The sequence below is a fragment of the Scleropages formosus genome, chromosome 6 (genome assembly GCF_900964775.1).
Source record: "Scleropages formosus chromosome 6, fSclFor1.1, whole genome shotgun sequence".
Lineage (NCBI taxonomy): Eukaryota > Metazoa > Chordata > Actinopteri > Osteoglossiformes > Osteoglossidae > Scleropages > Scleropages formosus.
This window is the reverse complement of record NC_041811.1, coordinates 4,644,762-4,662,340: the sequence shown is the minus strand read 5'-3', so window position 1 is coordinate 4,662,340 and position 17,579 is coordinate 4,644,762. Positions and strand designations below refer to the sequence as shown.

General features: G+C 42.5%; 2 protein-coding genes across 2 annotated transcripts; both read left to right on the top strand.

Moving 5' to 3' along the window:
• On the top strand, positions 1 to 7,521 carry actr1b (actin related protein 1B). Its single transcript, XM_018734458.2, has 11 exons — positions 1 to 176; positions 1,351 to 1,415; positions 1,533 to 1,608; positions 2,154 to 2,279; positions 2,803 to 2,927; positions 3,523 to 3,739; positions 4,720 to 4,812; positions 5,134 to 5,308; positions 5,613 to 5,674; positions 6,001 to 6,041; positions 6,167 to 7,521. Exons 1-11 carry the CDS (start codon positions 129 to 131, stop codon positions 6,267 to 6,269), a joined length of 1,131 nt encoding a protein of 376 aa, XP_018589974.2. The 5' UTR covers positions 1 to 128; the 3' UTR covers positions 6,270 to 7,521.
• A 440-nt stretch (positions 7,522 to 7,961) lies between these two features.
• Positions 7,962 to 17,241, top strand: kctd9b (potassium channel tetramerization domain containing 9b). The gene is made up of 12 exons (XM_018734457.2): positions 7,962 to 8,091; positions 9,950 to 10,071; positions 10,659 to 10,702; positions 10,836 to 10,935; positions 11,097 to 11,155; positions 12,078 to 12,206; positions 13,161 to 13,228; positions 13,394 to 13,489; positions 13,786 to 13,935; positions 14,197 to 14,302; positions 15,004 to 15,137; positions 15,357 to 17,241. Exons 1-12 carry the CDS (start codon positions 8,044 to 8,046, stop codon positions 15,471 to 15,473), a joined length of 1,173 nt encoding a protein of 390 aa, XP_018589973.1. The 5' UTR covers positions 7,962 to 8,043; the 3' UTR covers positions 15,474 to 17,241.
• The last annotated feature ends 338 nt before the right edge of the window (positions 17,242 to 17,579 follow it).

The following is a 17,579-nucleotide window of genomic DNA, read 5'->3' as shown; positions in this document are numbered from 1 at the left end:
CAGAATCGCTGACCGTTTGAGACAGAGAAGTGAGAGGAGCGGTATATTAGATGTTTAAAACAGGACAGCGAATAACTGCGGAAAAATAGCATATTCATTGGAAAGGCTGGTATCGCAGACGAGTGGTGATGGAATCGTACGACATCATAGCCAATCAGCCCGTTGTGATTGATAATGTAAGTAGCATCCACACCCTGATGCTAATGCTAACGCTGCACGGCCATTTGATTTGAATGGCACGTACGGTACAGACTGCAGTTATATCGACAAAGTAACAAACAAATAAGAAAAAAAAACAAAATAAGGTGAAATTTCTCATTAGGAAGAAACTACGCGCTGTATATAGGCAAGAGATAGGAATGATTTCATGATGATGTGTTCTGAATCTGAGTGGCAGATGAGATGCGATTGCAGCCCCGGGCACCGCACGCACCACCAGACAGAGACTCGATCATGAGTGATCGATGATGAATATTCATATGCAGAGAACAGTATAATTAACACTGAAAAAACGGAGATACGGAAATCTTGAATTGCTGCCAAAGAAAAACAACAGAAAACTGGAAAAGTAAACTGAAACATTTTCGAAAATAGGCAGTTGGGCTCGAAATACTGGGCCTGGCTTGAAACATCGAATTAATTTTGAAATACTGGAATATTATAATATTGAAACTTTGAATTCAGTGTTATTTGTTTACTTGTTTATTGGCAGACTGCACTGGGTTCTTTCCTCACACCTGACTTTGATCAGTATGAAAACATTAACATTCCACTGATTATCTCCTCCATCACCTCCTTGTTAACATGCTATAATATATTTCGTCTTTTATATTCAGACACACACATGCTTTCTAGATGGGCTTCGATTCTATCGGTTCTTTTGCACAGGTGAGGATGGTGAGGTCATGTCATTAGCCTTCAGGAGCCCAAAAACACCAAAATAATTGCAGATTTTTATTAAATTAAGGCACATGCCACGGATGTGTTTTTGCATCACACATGGTGGTTCAGTGAATTCCCTGTAATTGTTTAAAGTTAAACACACAGTCCCAGTTTTGTGTGCTTTTTAACTATTTTTTTAAGGAGCTGGTTGGATGATGCAGTTCTGCAAAAAAAAAAATGTATCTCATGATTTGTTCTGTGTAGTGGCTATACTATAAATAACACAGTTGTTAGATGCTAAGGCTGATTATAAGGTCTGTTTATGTGCAAATGAGAGTCATTGGCATCTTCCTTTGCCCTGAGGTGTCATCTCATGATCAGGGAGAAACAACAGGGACATTGACGTGTTGGTAGGTTAGTCACTCTGATGCTCTTTTTTTTCTCGTCTGTCTTGTCTCTGGCCTTCAGGGATCTGGTGTGATCAAGGCAGGCTTCGCTGGAGATCAGATCCCAAAATACTGCTTCCCAAACTAGTAGGTGCACCTGTTTTACTTCCTCTCCTGTATTCACTTTTCCTTCTCCTGTGAAGGGCCTCCTTTCGATTAGGGGTTAAAGAGACTGTTAACTTCCATGTCCTCTCTCACTGACAGTGTGGGACGACCCAAACATGTGCGGGTGATGGCAGGTGCACTGGAGGGGGACCTCTTTATTGGACCCAAAGCTGAGGTACCTCGTCCACCCTTGTCTGTGTCACCCTGCCTACCCTAGGCCCTAGGATTCAATTTTTGTACTGTAATTGATGTCCTCTAATTTGGAACAATGGACATGGCAGCACAGCAGGTAGCACTGGCACCTCTGAGCTCCTGGACTGTGAGTTTAAAATTGGTTTTGACACCACCACAGTCTCTGTGGAGTTTGAATGTTTTCCCTGTGCTTGTGTGGGTTTCCTCCTGGTGCTCTGGTTTCTGCCCATAGTCCAAAGACAGATGAATTGGTTACTCTGAATTGTCCATAGTGTGTGTGTGTGAGTGGCTATCCTGTGATGAACTGGCATCCCATCCAGGGTGTAGCCTGCCTCATGCCTATGTTCCTAAGATAGGCTCTGGGCCTTTATGACCCTGCACCCTAAATAGTTAACAATAGATGAATGGTTATTGAAAAAGTATGAATGCATGATGACTTTCACCTTTTCATAATGTTAGATTGTTTTTTCCATATATTTATTGTGTATATTTAAGGATCTGGCCTTTTATTTATTCACCTCTTAATAGGAACACCGGGGGTTGCTATCAGTGAGGTACCCCATGGAGCATGGAATCGTCAAGGACTGGAATGATATGGAGCGCATCTGGCAGTATGTCTACTCCAAGGAGCAGCTGCAGACCTTCTCTGAAGAGGTGAGTATCTTGATTTGGTTTGTTTCTGTAGAAACATCAAATAAAGCTATAATAAATACAAAAATCCTCAAAAGATTTTTAGGCTTTTTTTAAGTTTATTAGTTTACACAGACTTCTCCAGACTGACTCCTTACTTCTTAGAAATGAAAACTGATTTTAAAATACTAATTTGAACCCATCTCCACAAATCCAACAGATTCAGTGCTTATTGTTGACTTATTCATCCAATAAACATTTGCACTGTTCTTCATCTTGTTATTGATCGTTGACACTCATGAACACCAGACATCCACTTTAAACTGTGTAAGAACTGAGATCAATTAAGGTGGACCTGTTCTGTTTGATTGCTTTTGCAGTGCAGCAAACAGAAATTTCAGAAAATAGATGGTGAAGAAAATGCATGTAAAAAATGTTAGTATTTTAGGCATGGTTTGTGGTGAACGACCTTAAGCCATTTTTGTGTGATTCTCCGTTGTCAGTTGAGAGATCCTGTTTTAATTTTTGTTGGTCCCCCCCCCCTCAGCATCCAGTTCTTCTCACAGAGGCTCCTCTGAACCCCAGCAAGAATCGTGAGAGGGCAGCCGAGGTGTTCTTTGAGACATTCAATGTGCCGGCACTGTTCATCTCCATGCAGGCTGTTCTTAGCTTGTGAGTGTGTTTGCAGCTCATCCTCCCTTTGTTCACCACCCCCAGTCCAGGGAAGCAATTTTTTTTGTTTTTGTTTTTAAGTAGCTTTAAGGCGCATCCCAGAACTTTTAGTGATGTGTAGTACTTTAACCTCTCCGCCAGTATAAGGTAGCTTGAATTGTTAGCAGTTTTGTACTTAAAGGGTTCACCTCTAAAAATAGTAATGATGGTCTTATGTAACGATGGATAAAAGTCAAGAACAAAAATGCAAAGAAAGTAAAAATCAGTGTTTCCTACTTTGCTTTGTGGGCCAGCAATTATGTAGTGGTTTGAGCTGTTTGCTTGAAATTGTAGGTATTAAGTTCAAATCCTAATCCCTGCATTTTAGGCTCTATCAGAGTTCTTACCCTGAATTGATACAGTAAAAATTACTTTCCAGTATTAATAGGTAAATCAGGGTGTGCGGCTTCGTGTACAAAAATCAGAAGTGTCAGATAAATGCTTACATAATTACAAATGATGCATAATCGTATGATGGTGGACTGATGAGTTGAAGTGCTGGAGAGGCTGGCAGTGTTGCCATACATGATGGGACATGGCGTGCTCTCTTACGCAGGTATGCGACAGGGCGGACGACGGGTGTGGTGCTAGACTCAGGCGATGGGGTAACCCACGCAGTGCCTATCTATGAAGGCTTTGCCATCCCACACTCCATTATGCGTGTAGACATTGCTGGGCGTGATGTCTCTCGCTACCTGCGGCTGCTGCTGCGCAAGGAGGGCTACGACTTCCACACCTCAGCTGAGTTCGAGGTGGTGCGCACCATCAAGGAGGTATGGACTATGGGCAGAACTAATTTTGTGTGTGCAGGGCTATCTGTGTACGAGTAAATGTGATGATATATCGACATTTACATTCATTCACTTAGCAGACACTTTTCTCCAAAGCGACTTACAGTGGATACTATGTAGCGTTATTAGCCCGCTCACCTTATTCACCACGATGACTTACACTACTTACAATGGGTCACTCATCCATACATCAGTGGAACACACACACACTCTCTCTCTGTGTCATTCACACACTATGGGGGAACCTGAACAGCATGTCTTTAGACTGCGGGAGAAAACCGGAGCACCCAGCGGAAACCCACGCAGACACAGGGAGAACATGCAAACTCCACACAGACTGAGTGGGGATCGAACCCACGTTCTCTTGCACCACCCAGGCGCTGTGAGATAGCAGCACTACTCGCTGTGTCACCGTGCTGCCCCATAATATAATTGAGGGGATGTGTTAGCAGGGTGGGTTTGAGCCCTGCTTGGGGTGCCTGGTGACGGACTAGCGTCCCGTCCTAGGTGTGTCTCCTCCCTCTTCAACCTTGTGTCCCGTATTGCCGGGTAAGGCTCCAGCTAGCTGTGACCCTGTTTGGGACAAGCAGTTGTTAATGATGGATGAATGATATAATTGGATCATTTCTGTTGCTTCACATACTTGCACCCATACCAGAGATGGGGAAACTTAATACCTCCAGGTAGGGCTGTCTAAGAGGCTGTTTCTGTGTGAGATAATTACTGTAACCAGACTGTTTCTTTGCATTACGTACAGGCAGCTTTCTCCAGAGCCATGGGGATATTAAACACCTGTGGCAGGGCTAATAGTGGGTAGGACTTTGAGTATATGGGGTGGGCAGCTTCCTTTTTTCCTGATTTCACAAAAATGACTTCTTTTTTTTTTCTTGTTTCACATACCAGCACTTTTTCTAGGGCCCTGGGGAAATTAAATGCCTGTTGTATCTGTGTCCCTTCTGCAGAGGGCGTGCTACCTGTCACTGAACCCCCAAAAGGATGAGACCCTGGAGACGGAAAAGGCACAGTATACACTCCCCGACGGCAGCACGCTGGATGTGAGCCCTGCTTGCCCTCATCAACATTTATTCTGCACCCCATTGACCAATCACATATCACTTCTTAGTAATTATTGTTTATTCTGTGTACCGCTTCGTATAGATTATACTTAAAAAACATGGGCTCACTGTGCATTTGGGACACCTGAAGAATTTCAAGCCATATATGTCAGTAATTGATACCACAGCAGAACAAGCAACCTTTTTATCTTCCTGCTATGATTGTTCATGTGACCCCACGTGGTGCTGTTGGTGAGCAGTTTGCAATCCCACCCCATCTTCATTCCTGATTTCTTGCTACAACCCCACGGTGACTCGCAGATCGGACCCGCAAGGTTCCGAGCCCCAGAGCTCCTCTTCCGGCCAGACCTGATTGGGGATGAGAGTGAGGGCATCCATGAGGTGCTGGCCTTCGCCATCCAGAAATCTGACATGGACCTGCGACGCACCCTCTTTTCCAATATTGTCCTGTCTGGCGGTTCAACACTCCTCAAAGGTGTCAATGGCTCGATTCCTCTCCATCTGGCCTTGTATTCTCATGCTCCTGTTGTATCAGTTCCTTTAGGTTTTTTGAACTCATGTACTTCTGCTGCTGTTCCCATTTCTCAAGACAACCATACAAAAAATAAGGCCAATTATTTAATTATTATTTGGTTTATTAGATTAGTAATTATCCCATTTTCCCTTCAGTGTGTTGGTGTATAGAGGGCACTACTCCCTGGCAGTGTGTTGTGTAAACTGTTGATTGCTATTTTTTTTAGTTTTAATAAGAAATTACTTTGTTTCCTCTTTGCTTTCAGGGTTTGGGGATCGGTTGTTGAGTGAGGTGAAGAAGTTGGCACCCAAGGATGTCAAGATAAAGGTACTGTAGTTTAACCTTTATTTGTGTAACAGCAGGTGGAGTACTGCTTTTGGCCATTGCCTTACAATCAGAGCATTGGCCATGTACTCTTCACAGTTTATTTAAACCTACCTCAACAGTTGCATGGTATAAGTATAATATTGTAAGTTGCTTTGGAGAAAATCATCAGCCAAATGAATAAATGGAAGTAGTTCAGTGTACAACAAACCTCACGTTGTAATTTACCTTGGAAAAAAGTATAAAATAATACATTTAAATGGAATAAGTATAAGGAAGAAAAAAGCTTTCAGTTGCTTGGAATTACTATCCATCCCCCTGCCTCGCAGATCTCTGCGCCACAGGAGCGACTGTACTCCACGTGGATCGGGTAAGGATTGGAACCATCTGCTTTGACAAGAACATCAGTTGGACATAGTGATGCCACTAGATGGTGCTGTGTTACACCCAGCCTGTGCTCCAGTGATTTTTATTTATCTATTCACTCCTTACAAGGGGGTCCATCCTGGCATCGTTGGACACCTTCAAGAAGATGTGGGTCTCCAAGAAGGAGTACGAGGAGGATCGTGCCCGTGCTATTCACCGGAAGACCTTCTAATGGAGGGAGGGCATGCCATGCCTTCAACCTCCCACAATCCCCCTGGTTCACCCCTTCCCCCACCTCATTAGCTATTCCACATTCCCTGCATTCTTGGCCTTATTGGCAGAGAAAGAACAGTATCCACCCCTCCCTGTCACCTTGGCCTTCTCCAGCTCAGCACGCCTTCTACTGTCCTTTGCCCCGTCCGACAGGGGCGCCAGCCAGGACTGGCACAGGGTATGGGTAGGCACTCGGATATGCCAGCCCCTCGCTCCTTTCCCAGCCCCACCCCTACCCGACAGAAACACAAACTTGGCTTTCAGGTGCATGTCTTAATACTGTGGACATTTCCTTTCTGTTATGTTTAGGGTAAGGCTATACTCTAGATGGAAGTATTCATTGAACCCTTAATCGCTGTCCCCATATAGGCAACGCTGGAGGTGAATGTCTCACTCTGCAGGTTTGCGAGGTCCATTTTCAACTGAGGCCTTTATCTCATGTTCTGATCCCCCTGGTTACAAGGTGCTTGTTGGTATCCAAAGAAACGGTCACTGTTTTAGTTCCCATCAAATAACCAGGATGATTTTGACAGCATCTGCGATATGGAAGATTTTAATTTATACTCTAAGGCACCATGCTGTTTTTCACACATGCTTTGTGGTTTTTGTGGTGCTGTGGCCCTGTTGGTTAAGGAGCAGAAGATGATTGGGAACCTGTGGTGGTCATCCAGTGTAATTTGCACAGTCAATATCTCCCGGCTCTTCTACACACTGACGATAGTGCTCAGGTGCAACACAATCTGCAAGTTCACAATGCTCGTGTTCCCCCTTCAATGGTTCTGTGTGAAAGGTTTCCCTCATCAGTATAGATGATCATGTCAGACATTGGTTAGTCCCTTGTGAGATTAAGGACTTAAAGAGCAGCTGATCCAAACTCAGAGCTCTCTGCTGAGACTGTTTTCAGGTATTTGATCGGGAGGTGAACACTAATGAACACACTCATCGTGAGAAGTAATGTAGGTGGTGGCTGAGGGGGAGAGGGAACAGGATGAATGGTCGTGCCATTGTGAAAAGCAGGCTAGCCCACAACACAGGTGGACACTTTAGCTTTTCTGTTGTCCAAGGTTGAATTTGGATTGAAGCCTGAGGGTCTAGGCTTGTTTTCCCCAAATGGGAAGTCTTCAACTCATGACATAAGTGCATTGAAAGACCAATTTTTTTTTTTTTTTTTTTCTCCTGCAAAAAAAGGTTAGTCATTTAAATCTTGTGTACAGTAAAGTGCTATCAAACAGGAAGTCATGTATTGTTAAACGGAAATTGAAAGCAGTGGACTAATATGTAAAATACTGTTATTCAAGTGTTGCTTGTACTTTTAATTTTGTAAATTCATTATAATAAATTAATGACTGCTGTCTGCGATTGGTGCTTCTCTCTTTTCAGTTCGGAATTTTTCTTCAAGATTGTATATTTACGAAGGTGCTAATTCGAGCAGTTTTCCTCTCGGCTCCTTGCACTGCTGAACGTCCAGAAGGGAGTTAAAAGGGTTTATTCGCCGCGTTCAAGATAACACTTCAATTCATATATTTACCCTGTGCAGGAATCTGACGTTCAATAACTTCCGGTGAACTGTTTGTCACACTACCTTGATGCCGCTAACACCTCTCCTGATTGGCTGAAGTGCGGACCTTAATCAGTGATTGGGTGTGGAGAACTAAACTGTAGGTTGTCGTTTCCAAGCGTTTCACAGCTGGTGTCAGTGCAGTTTTTAAATTAAAATTATTTTCAAGGAAAAAATGAGACGGGTTACGCTTTTCGTTAACGGGACTTCCAGGAACGGCAAGGTAACATATCAATGAATGTACAAAAAAACTCTGAAGTTGAGAAGCCGTTCTCGTAGCGAGCAAAATGCGCTAGTTTATCTATCTATCTACTTCTACTTGTATGATGATGATGATGATGATTATGATGATCGGTAGCATCCGGGGAAACGAATTTCAGTTTGTTTTATAAGTTTCGTTTGTTTCTTTAAATTGTATTATTTTTGGCTTGGTAATGTCGACGCAAAGTAGCCACTGCTGTCCCCACTGCTCTGCTGTTATACGTTGTTCGTTGATAAGCGACGTATTAACTCAAGACAGGAAGTGCATGATGATGATGATGATGATGATGATTTCACTGTCTGAATTCACTTATACTAGTCCAATACAGCTGTTTTTGCATTATTATCACGACTAGCTATAGAACTAATACGTCGTAGTACATCTTTTAAACAGACACTACTGACTAGACTAGTGTGAAGGAGGTAGAGCGGGAGAGATGCATCTGAAAGAAATGTTTTGACTGAGACTCTTGAAGAAGGAGGTTGAGCAGGTGGGAGTGGGAGTTCATTCCACCACATGATTGGAGCCAGAACTAAGAACCTTCAGGTTTTTGATTTTTGACCTCTCACGTGTGGTCAAGTGGCCAGAAGTGGAGTGTAACGGGCTAGTAGGGGGCGTACTGAGTGATAAGTGATACTGAGTGATTGGGGAAACACATACGTTGATGGTCTTGTAGGACATAACCAAAGTCTCGAACATGATACGGACAGCTACAGGCAGCCACTGGAGAGGAGCAAGGGGGATACATGGGAATTCTTTGGCAGGTCAAACAATTCAGGTGGTGGTATTCTGGATCAGCTAAAGAGGATTGATGGAGGAGGTGGGAAGACCAAACAGGTGAGAGGAGTTGTAATCCTGTCAGGATATCACATTGGCCTGTGTTCAACGTGTTGTCAGTAAGCAGGTTGTCCAATTTGATGGAGATTTTGACAGGGGGACATATCAGCTGGGAGGTGAAGGATCTCTGTCTTGGAGAAGTTGAATTGTAGGTGCTCAGACATCCAAGCAGAGATTCCGAGAGTCAAGCAGCAGTATGAGATGATACTTTCTTAGCTTCGGGGAAAAGAGAGGAGCTGAATATTGTTGGTATATCTTGTGATAGAACCTCTGAGGGGCAAAGACAGAACCAAGGGAAGAGATGTAGATAGCAAAAAGTAGGGGGGGCCAATACTGAGCCCTGTGAAATGCCAGTTGAGAGAGACTGAGGGGGAAAACAAGGAGCCATGCCGAACCATCAGGTAAGATCTACCTGGTAGTTAGGACTCAAACCGTTTCAGTGATGATCCTTTGATTCCAAGCTGTCCAAGAGCGGAAAGTAGAATTCATAGTGTCAAATGCCGCTGACAGGTCGAGTAGAATGAGGACCAAGGAAAAGAAGGCACTGTGACCAATCAATTATTTGCTTATCTATACATCAGGGCACTCTGGCACACTCATTCACTCACACATACCCACACTACGGGCAACTTACCAGTAACCAGTGCACCTGAAGCATGTCTTTGCACTATGGGAGGAAACCCACACAAACAGAAGAAAAACATGAGCCCATGTTCAGTTGTGCAGTCTAGATGCCATGAGCTACCAGCAGTACCCGTTGTACCACCAAGCTGCCTGAATAATCCTGTTACGAATTCACTGATGTGCTTTAACAACTAATAGTTTTTGAAGTGATTTAATATATACTATAATATATTTATATAATATGTCTCCACTGAACCTTTTCTTTGTATTGTGTCTTCTGATTCTTCAATACTCTGTATCACTGCGTGTGAAGAGTTCTGCAAACTGAATTGAACTGAAAGTGAATCATTGCTCCTAGGTTGTAGCAGTGTACGGCACGCTAGTTGACCTCCTGTCAATGGCCAGGACCAAGCTGGGAATTAAAGCATCCAACATATACAATGTAAAAGGAGGCCTTATTGATGACATTGCACTTATCAGGTATGAGACTCTGCTTGTTGTTTTTTACATTTTCATTTATTAATTCGGCCAATGTTTTTCATCCTAACTGACCTACAACGAAGAGGTTTTTTTTTTTTTTTTTTTTTTAAATAAAAAAACCTGCGGTCAGAACAGATGAAGTTTAGGCACAGGATTATTGACACACAGCTTGTGTTTCTGATAGTACTATGTAGTTGGTTCGCATCTCTCAAGTAGTTGTCTGTTCGAATAGCAAATGCAGAGATAATCATAGCAGATAGTCTTGGACTCATTTATGTGGCTGTCTGAAGATCAGGGGAGAAATGGCTCTGAAAAAGATGGGTTTGAAACAATTCTTCAAAAAGGCAGGAATTTGTTTGACTATATTGGGGTCGAAACCAAGGAATTTGGCTTTTTGTGAACTTTTAATTGTACAAGTCCAGAATTAAAAATGAAGACATAAATTAACATGTTAAATCAAATGATAAATGTATCCTCAAGAAACACATTTTTGATGCCATTCTTGAATGCTGCGTGAGAGCTGTGTGCAGAGGCAGACCTCATTGCCCTTAGTTTCGTAAAGCCCTCCCTGTCCTTGTTTCCGGCAGAGATGACGACGTGCTCTACGTTTCTGAGGGAGATGCCTTTGTTGGTAAGTCAGTCAGTGATTTTACTCCCATCTCTTTGCTCCCCTCTGTTTTCTTCTACTCTTTTATGGGATTGGGATGGATTGATGGTTATGGATTTTAAAAATATGGGTTAAGTTAGTCAGTGGTGTACCGCAGAACCACAGAGTACTGAGAGAGCACCAGAGCAGCTCTGCTTCCCGGCTCACACGGACTGGCTCACTCTGAACGTCGGGGGGCGCCACTTCACCACCACACGGTAAGCTGGCTGTCATAGACATGCATGTGCTATGTGTAGGATGTGGTATGTTACATGCACCGACTACGGTTGTTTGACTCTTAGTATCTATGGAACACATTTGGTTCTGTCCTTCCCACTTCGAAACCTAGGGTAAACGTTTTCTGCAACTTGTTTTTTAGGAGCACGCTGGTGAACAAGGAGCCTGACAGTATGCTGGCACACATGTTCAGAGACCAAGGTAAACTTCTGCTTAATTTCTTAATTAATATTATTCTATTCATTATTATTACTTAATTTCTCCTTCAGAGCTCGGTTTCACATACTTCCTTTGTGCTTCCTTTTCTGGCCATTTCGGGCAGTGTGAGGTGGTGTTCAGTGTTTTTATTTCTCTTATTTTTTTATGGTGGTGAAATGATCCTTCTGTGAAACTAAGCTTACAAGCTCCTCATATTACAAACACAATTGGAACTGGAAATGGGTTTATAACTGCTGTTCATAAATTCAATTTTACCACTAGTCACAATCAATAAAAGCTTATTAATACAGATACTCCTTGAATTATTTACAGCTTAGGCTTTGTAAAAAATCTACTATACAGTAGCAAACATTTTTAAATACTTTTAAAAATTATTGGCATGAAAATCTTTTGTAAATCGTAATATTTCATTAACTTTGAACTACATTAAAATAAACTAGTTTTAAGTGTCTGAATGTAAATTAAAAAAAGCTCCTGTTTAGTGGTAGTTGACTGATTCATCTCACAAATGTTACTAATGTTTTTGTTAATCACTGATACTCGGGAACTTCAGACACAAGCTGTAAACACTGTGGAAGTGAATTGAATTTGGGCAGTCCAGCACTTATGTCCTGTTTGGGTGCTCTTTACTGCCATATGCTGATTTGGAGAACATGGGTGAAATTTGCTCTGCTACAGACTGAAATTTTAGGATATAGATAGTGAAGAAAATTCATTCAGGTAAATAATTACTTACAGATTTAAAAATATATCCTAAATAAACTGGAAATTAATATCTTCAAATTTGTAGCTGCATAGTACATGAGAAGAGCAGCCCCGGTAAGTCTAAAAAGGCCGTTTCAGCTTGTTGAGGTCACATCTGGTGACTACTCTGCTTCACATTTTCTTTCCCACACATTCACAGACGTGTGGGGCAACAAGCGGGACGAGCGGGGGGCCTACCTGATTGACCGCAGCCCCGACTATTTTGAGCCTATCCTGAACTATCTGCGCCACGGGCAGCTTATTGTCAACGAAGGCATTAACCTACTGGGTGGGTGTGGTTGCGCACGTGTAAACACACAGACGCACACAGGATTCACATGAAGTTGCATTTATATTTATTCATTTACCTGACACTTTTCTCCAAAGCGACTTACAATGTTAAGGTTACAGTTACAAGCTTACAATGATTTACTGATTTATATATCTGTGTAATTTTACTGGAGTACTTTAGAGTAAGTACCTTGCTCAACGGTACTACAGCCAGAGGTGGGGATGGAACCTGCAGCACAAGGCAGTAGCTCCATTCACAATGCTACCATCCCCACCTGCCCCACAAATGATGGGCATCAACTTGTTCTCTGTTCACTTGTTTTCATTTTGAACTATAATAGAGATCTGCTAAAACTGTGCTGTATTTACATTTACTCATTTAACACATGCTTCTCCAAAGCAACTTCCAATGAACGCTACATAGTAGTATCAGCCCACACCATATTCACCCAAGGTGACTTGCAGTGCTAAATAGTCACCAGTTCACCCGAACAGCATGGCTCTGGACTCAACATGGCTCACCTACACATGGGGAGCACATAAGAATTCCACACAGATTGAGCAGGGATTGAACTCCCATCCCCTTGCACCACCCAGGCTCTGTGCTCAGCACGTTTATAGTCTAAAAGGGACAAGTGATGTAGTATTACAACTGCTGCCTTGCGCTACAAGTTTCTGGGTTGAAAGCACTCTTTTGCTGTTCTGCTGTTGATCAAACCCTGAATTGATACAGTAAAAATAACCCAGTACTATAAATAGATAAATCACTGTGATCTGGATAATACAATAATTCACTTTGGAGAAAAGGTGTTTCTCAGTTAAGTGTACTAGTTACCAATTCATTAATAATGATTAATTTGCTTGTCCAGTGACATGTCACGGCTCCAGCAGTGCTCTGATGTTCGTTTTTTTTTTTTTTTTTTTTTTTTTTCTCCCCCCCCTCCTCCTCCAGGGGTTCTTGAGGAAGCCCGGTTTTTCGGAATGGAGCAACTGGCAGAACAGCTAGAGGGACTGATAAAGGTGAGGCCATGTCAGAGAGTTTAAACACAGGGCCCACCCCAATGCAGAGACCTCACCGTGATCCAGGTTTTGTTTGTCTCTCTTACCTGGAACTGGACAAAGAGGGTGGGGGCTGTTATATTGGCCGTACCCCTGCTGGGTCTGAATCCAAGTTTGTCTGCCCAGAACTCACAGCCTGCTGACGATCACTCCCCAATCTCCCGCAAGGAGTTTGTTCGCTTCCTGCTGGCCACGCCCACCAAGTCAGAGCTGCGCTGCCAGGTAGAACCTGGAAATGTCTTCACTGGTTCTCCATTGTATCTCAGTAAAATCACTATAATATTCAGTTGTTTAAATTTTTTTTCATAACAGAGCACTAATACTTTAATATTATGGCACATTTCCTTCAATGCATGTTTTAAGTATCTTGTTCTGAAGAACCGCAGTGGATTCTGTGGGATTTGAACATACAGCTTTTTGGTCATAGATCTTGTTTCTTAACCATTGCAGCCCCTACATCCTGTCTCCATAGTTTGTAGTTACTTTTGATGAAAGTAATAGATGCACAACTCTGCCAGGGACTGAACTTCAGTGGTGCTGACCTGTCCCGCCTTGACCTGCGCTACATCAACTTCAAGATGGCCAATCTGAGCCAGTGTAACCTAGCTCATGCCAACCTGTGCTTTGCCAACCTGGAGCGGGCCGACCTCTCAGCCGCCAACCTGGACGTAAGCCTCTCTCTCTTGTCTGAACCCTGTCCCTTTCTTGGTCTGTCCTTTGGTTCATGGACCTAAGTGTAGTCATGTGTCTTCAAAAATAAGAGTCCCCCACTCTATACTAACAGAGCTCTTAGTGTAGTAAAAGGTGTTGGGAGAGAAATTCCTAAAGATGATGGTCTGCATACTGATTTTTTTTTTTTTTTTTTTTTTTTTTTTTTTTAGCAGGAATTATGCTGTTTTCTTTGTGAGTGTATGTCTTTGTGCTTCTAGAATGCTAATTTACAAGGGGTGAAGATGCTGTGTACCAATGCAGAGGGTGCATCCCTCAAAGGGTGCAACTTTGAAGACCCAGCAGGTGTGAAGGCAAATTTAGAAGGTACAGTTTACACAGGACATGAGCTCATCAGCTGATGAGTGCAACTGGGAGAGAAGTCTGTTTGTTTGTAACTGGATTTGTTCATACATGACAATCACAATTAATTAAAGCATAGTAATACAGATGTCCCTTGATTTATTGAAAGGTCAGGTTCTGTGAAAATCTCAGATATTCTTGCTCACTGTCATAAACCTCATGTTGTTTGAAGTACATTAAAATTGAAACTAATTTAAAATGACTGAAAATAAAAGTACAATGTCTCCACAAACTCAGATTCAATGCTGGTTCACCGATTCATCCCATTTACATGTGCATTGTTGATATCGTCTTACTGATCACCGGCACCCAGGAACATCAGGCAAGAGTTGTAAACCCTATGGAAACGAGTTGAATTAAGGACTATTCACTCGTCAAGAACAAAAAGTTGTTAGAATTAAATATGGAAAATGTATCTTCAAAACTAAACAGCTTAAATATTTGCATTACAATGACAGTGTGTTTTGTGATTGCTTTTTCTGTTTTTTTTTTTTTTTTTTTTGTAATTTTAGACATTCATTTACACAAATCATATGCTTTGTTTTCTAGTGAAATAGCCAGATGGCCCTTTGTGATGTGAACCTGTAATCTGAAATAGCTGTGCTATACTGTCATCCTCATGTTGGGTTTATTTCTGACCCTGGTTGATCTGCTTATTCTTCCAGGGGCCAACCTGAAGGGTGTGGATATGGAAGGCAGTCAAATGACGGGCATCAACCTGCGCGTGGCAACACTGAAGAATGCCAAGCTCAAGAACTGCAACCTGCGGGGGGCTACCCTGGCTGGCACTGACCTTGAGGTGAGCAGATGGCAGGGTGGAGGAGAAACTGCAGGGCCTGGGAAGTGGGCTGGGGGTGGATTTCAGTGAGACCTGAGACCAAATAGCTGCTATATAATTTTGATAAGATGGGGTATGTGAATGAGACCCATGCATTTTTGACCTCTGGTGGTTATAGAGTTGAACAGGAGTGCCAGACATATGACCTGTGTGACTCTCTCTTGTCTCCTTTTCCTGCAGAACTGTGATCTGTCTGGCTGCGATCTCCAGGAAGCAAACCTACGAGGCTCCAATGTCAAGGGTGCCATCTTTGAGGAGATGCTAACCCCTCTGCACATGTCTCAGAGCGTGAGATAACCTCTTGCCCTCGCTGGCCAGTCTACAGGGGTTGTCCAGACTCAGACCAGGCCTGTTGTGCTTTGCTGTCTGGAAGATAATTCCTGTCTTTGGGGGCAGTCTCATGTCTTTCACTTAGCTTTGTCCATCCTGACGCATTGCTTTACTCACGTTTGAAGTTACATCCTTAGCCAGAATGGCCTTGTAAAGTTCACTGGCTCCTTGCTACACCAATGAAGGGATTGCAGAGCATAAAAGGACTAAACTGCGATTTAGGCAAAAATGGGGAGGACTCCTTTTGCCAGTAATATGTCAAACTACTCTATGATTCTACTGCTGTCCATTGTTCCCTTGTTATGAGGAAATCTGAACTACTGTCTGAGCTTGTGTCTGTAAAGTGGGGATTTAATGATCCAACAAACCATGTCTACAAGTCACACCCCCCGAAACAGTGCCACTTGCATTTAAGTACAAGTATAATACTCTGTATGCATGTTAAGTAGCAAATGGTGTAGAGTCTGCATGTGATGGAATGTTTGCAAAGGAAGCTTGTTGTGAAGGTGTCATTTCATACTTCTATGTTCATAACATCAGTTTGCACGTTGGTTGTACCCATTCACTCTACAGGGGCTCTTCAGTTTATGCACACATTTAGGCTCAGAATTGCATATAAGTTAATTTGTTCATAAAACCAAAGTCCCTTTTTCCCCTAAGTCAGTCAGGGAAAGGTTAATAGAAGCATCTTTTATTTTATTTACAGAGTAGTTATGTAGAAATCTCAGGTAAAATATAAAGCTTGAGGGGAAGTCAGGGAAGTACCTCTGAAGTAAGTTACATGTATTTAGGCTGCATTAAAACTTAAAGTCTTTAAAAGGAAAACTTTACAATGAATGAAAAGTATAACTTCACAAACTAAAGTTTGATGCTGAGCATGGGTTTATGCCATAAACATTTATCATTCTTCATCTTGTTATTGATCACCAACATTCAGGAACACCAAGCATGAGGTGTAAATAATATGGACGTGAGCTGAGTTAAGGTGGTCCCACACTCTTATGGGGTGCTCTTCTGTGCAAATAGAGTAAACACAGGTTGTGATTTCTTCACAGCAAACACCAATTTTAGCAAATGGATTGGAAAATGCTATTACAGATAAACTGGAAAATGGGCATATCTTTGAAAAATTTTCATTTGAACATTTGTAACATAAGGGGCTAGTGTATTTTCTATTTGTTCAGCACAATTCATCCAACATCATTATTGTTTAGTTTGAGTGCCTTTTTCACTGGTGTGTAACCTCAAGGCCTACTGTTGTGATTCTGCAGAGAGAAGGTCCTGTGTGTTCAGCTACCAGCTCTCCCTAGAAAAGATGTAAAATATTTTATAAACTGTCCATGATTACTGGACTGTGATCATTCATACAGTTACTTTTGTAAAAGAAATGCATTTGTATTCTTTTAAATGTTCACTTTCTGCATATATAACTACTTAATGCACCACTTACAATGTTGTCCATTATGCTTTTATGTGTGCATAAGAAAAAGGTGTTCATAATATCCAGTGAATTATGTTGTCTTTTCTTACAAAGATGAAACTGCCATGAAGCATAGTTCAGGAAATGAAAAAAATCCTTGCATGTGTGGAGAAAAGGATGTAAATTTTCCCCAGAAGAGAATATTTTGCAACTGTTGGCCCTCTACATATGTAATGATGATAATTGATAATTTACTAATACACACACACACACAGACTGAAACCGCTTGTCCCAAGTGGGGTCACAGCGAACGGGAGCCTAACCCAGCAACACATGGCATGGGGCTGGAGGGGGAGGGGCCACACCCAGGATGGGACGCCAGAGAGCAGGACCCAGTCAATCCCGATGCACCATCACACCCCCTTGATAATTCAGTAATAATTATAATCTGAATTTCCTTCCATCCATCCATTTTCTTTCCCGCTTGTCCTAGTAGGGTTGCGGCGGCAACGGAGAGCAGAGAGGCCCAGCCGCAACTTCCCCCGCAACTTCTTCCAGCTCAAGCCTGGGGGATCCCCAGCCATTCCCGGGCCAACTGTGGGATATAATTCCTCCAGCGGGTCCTGGGCCGACCTCGGTGCCTCATCTCAGTT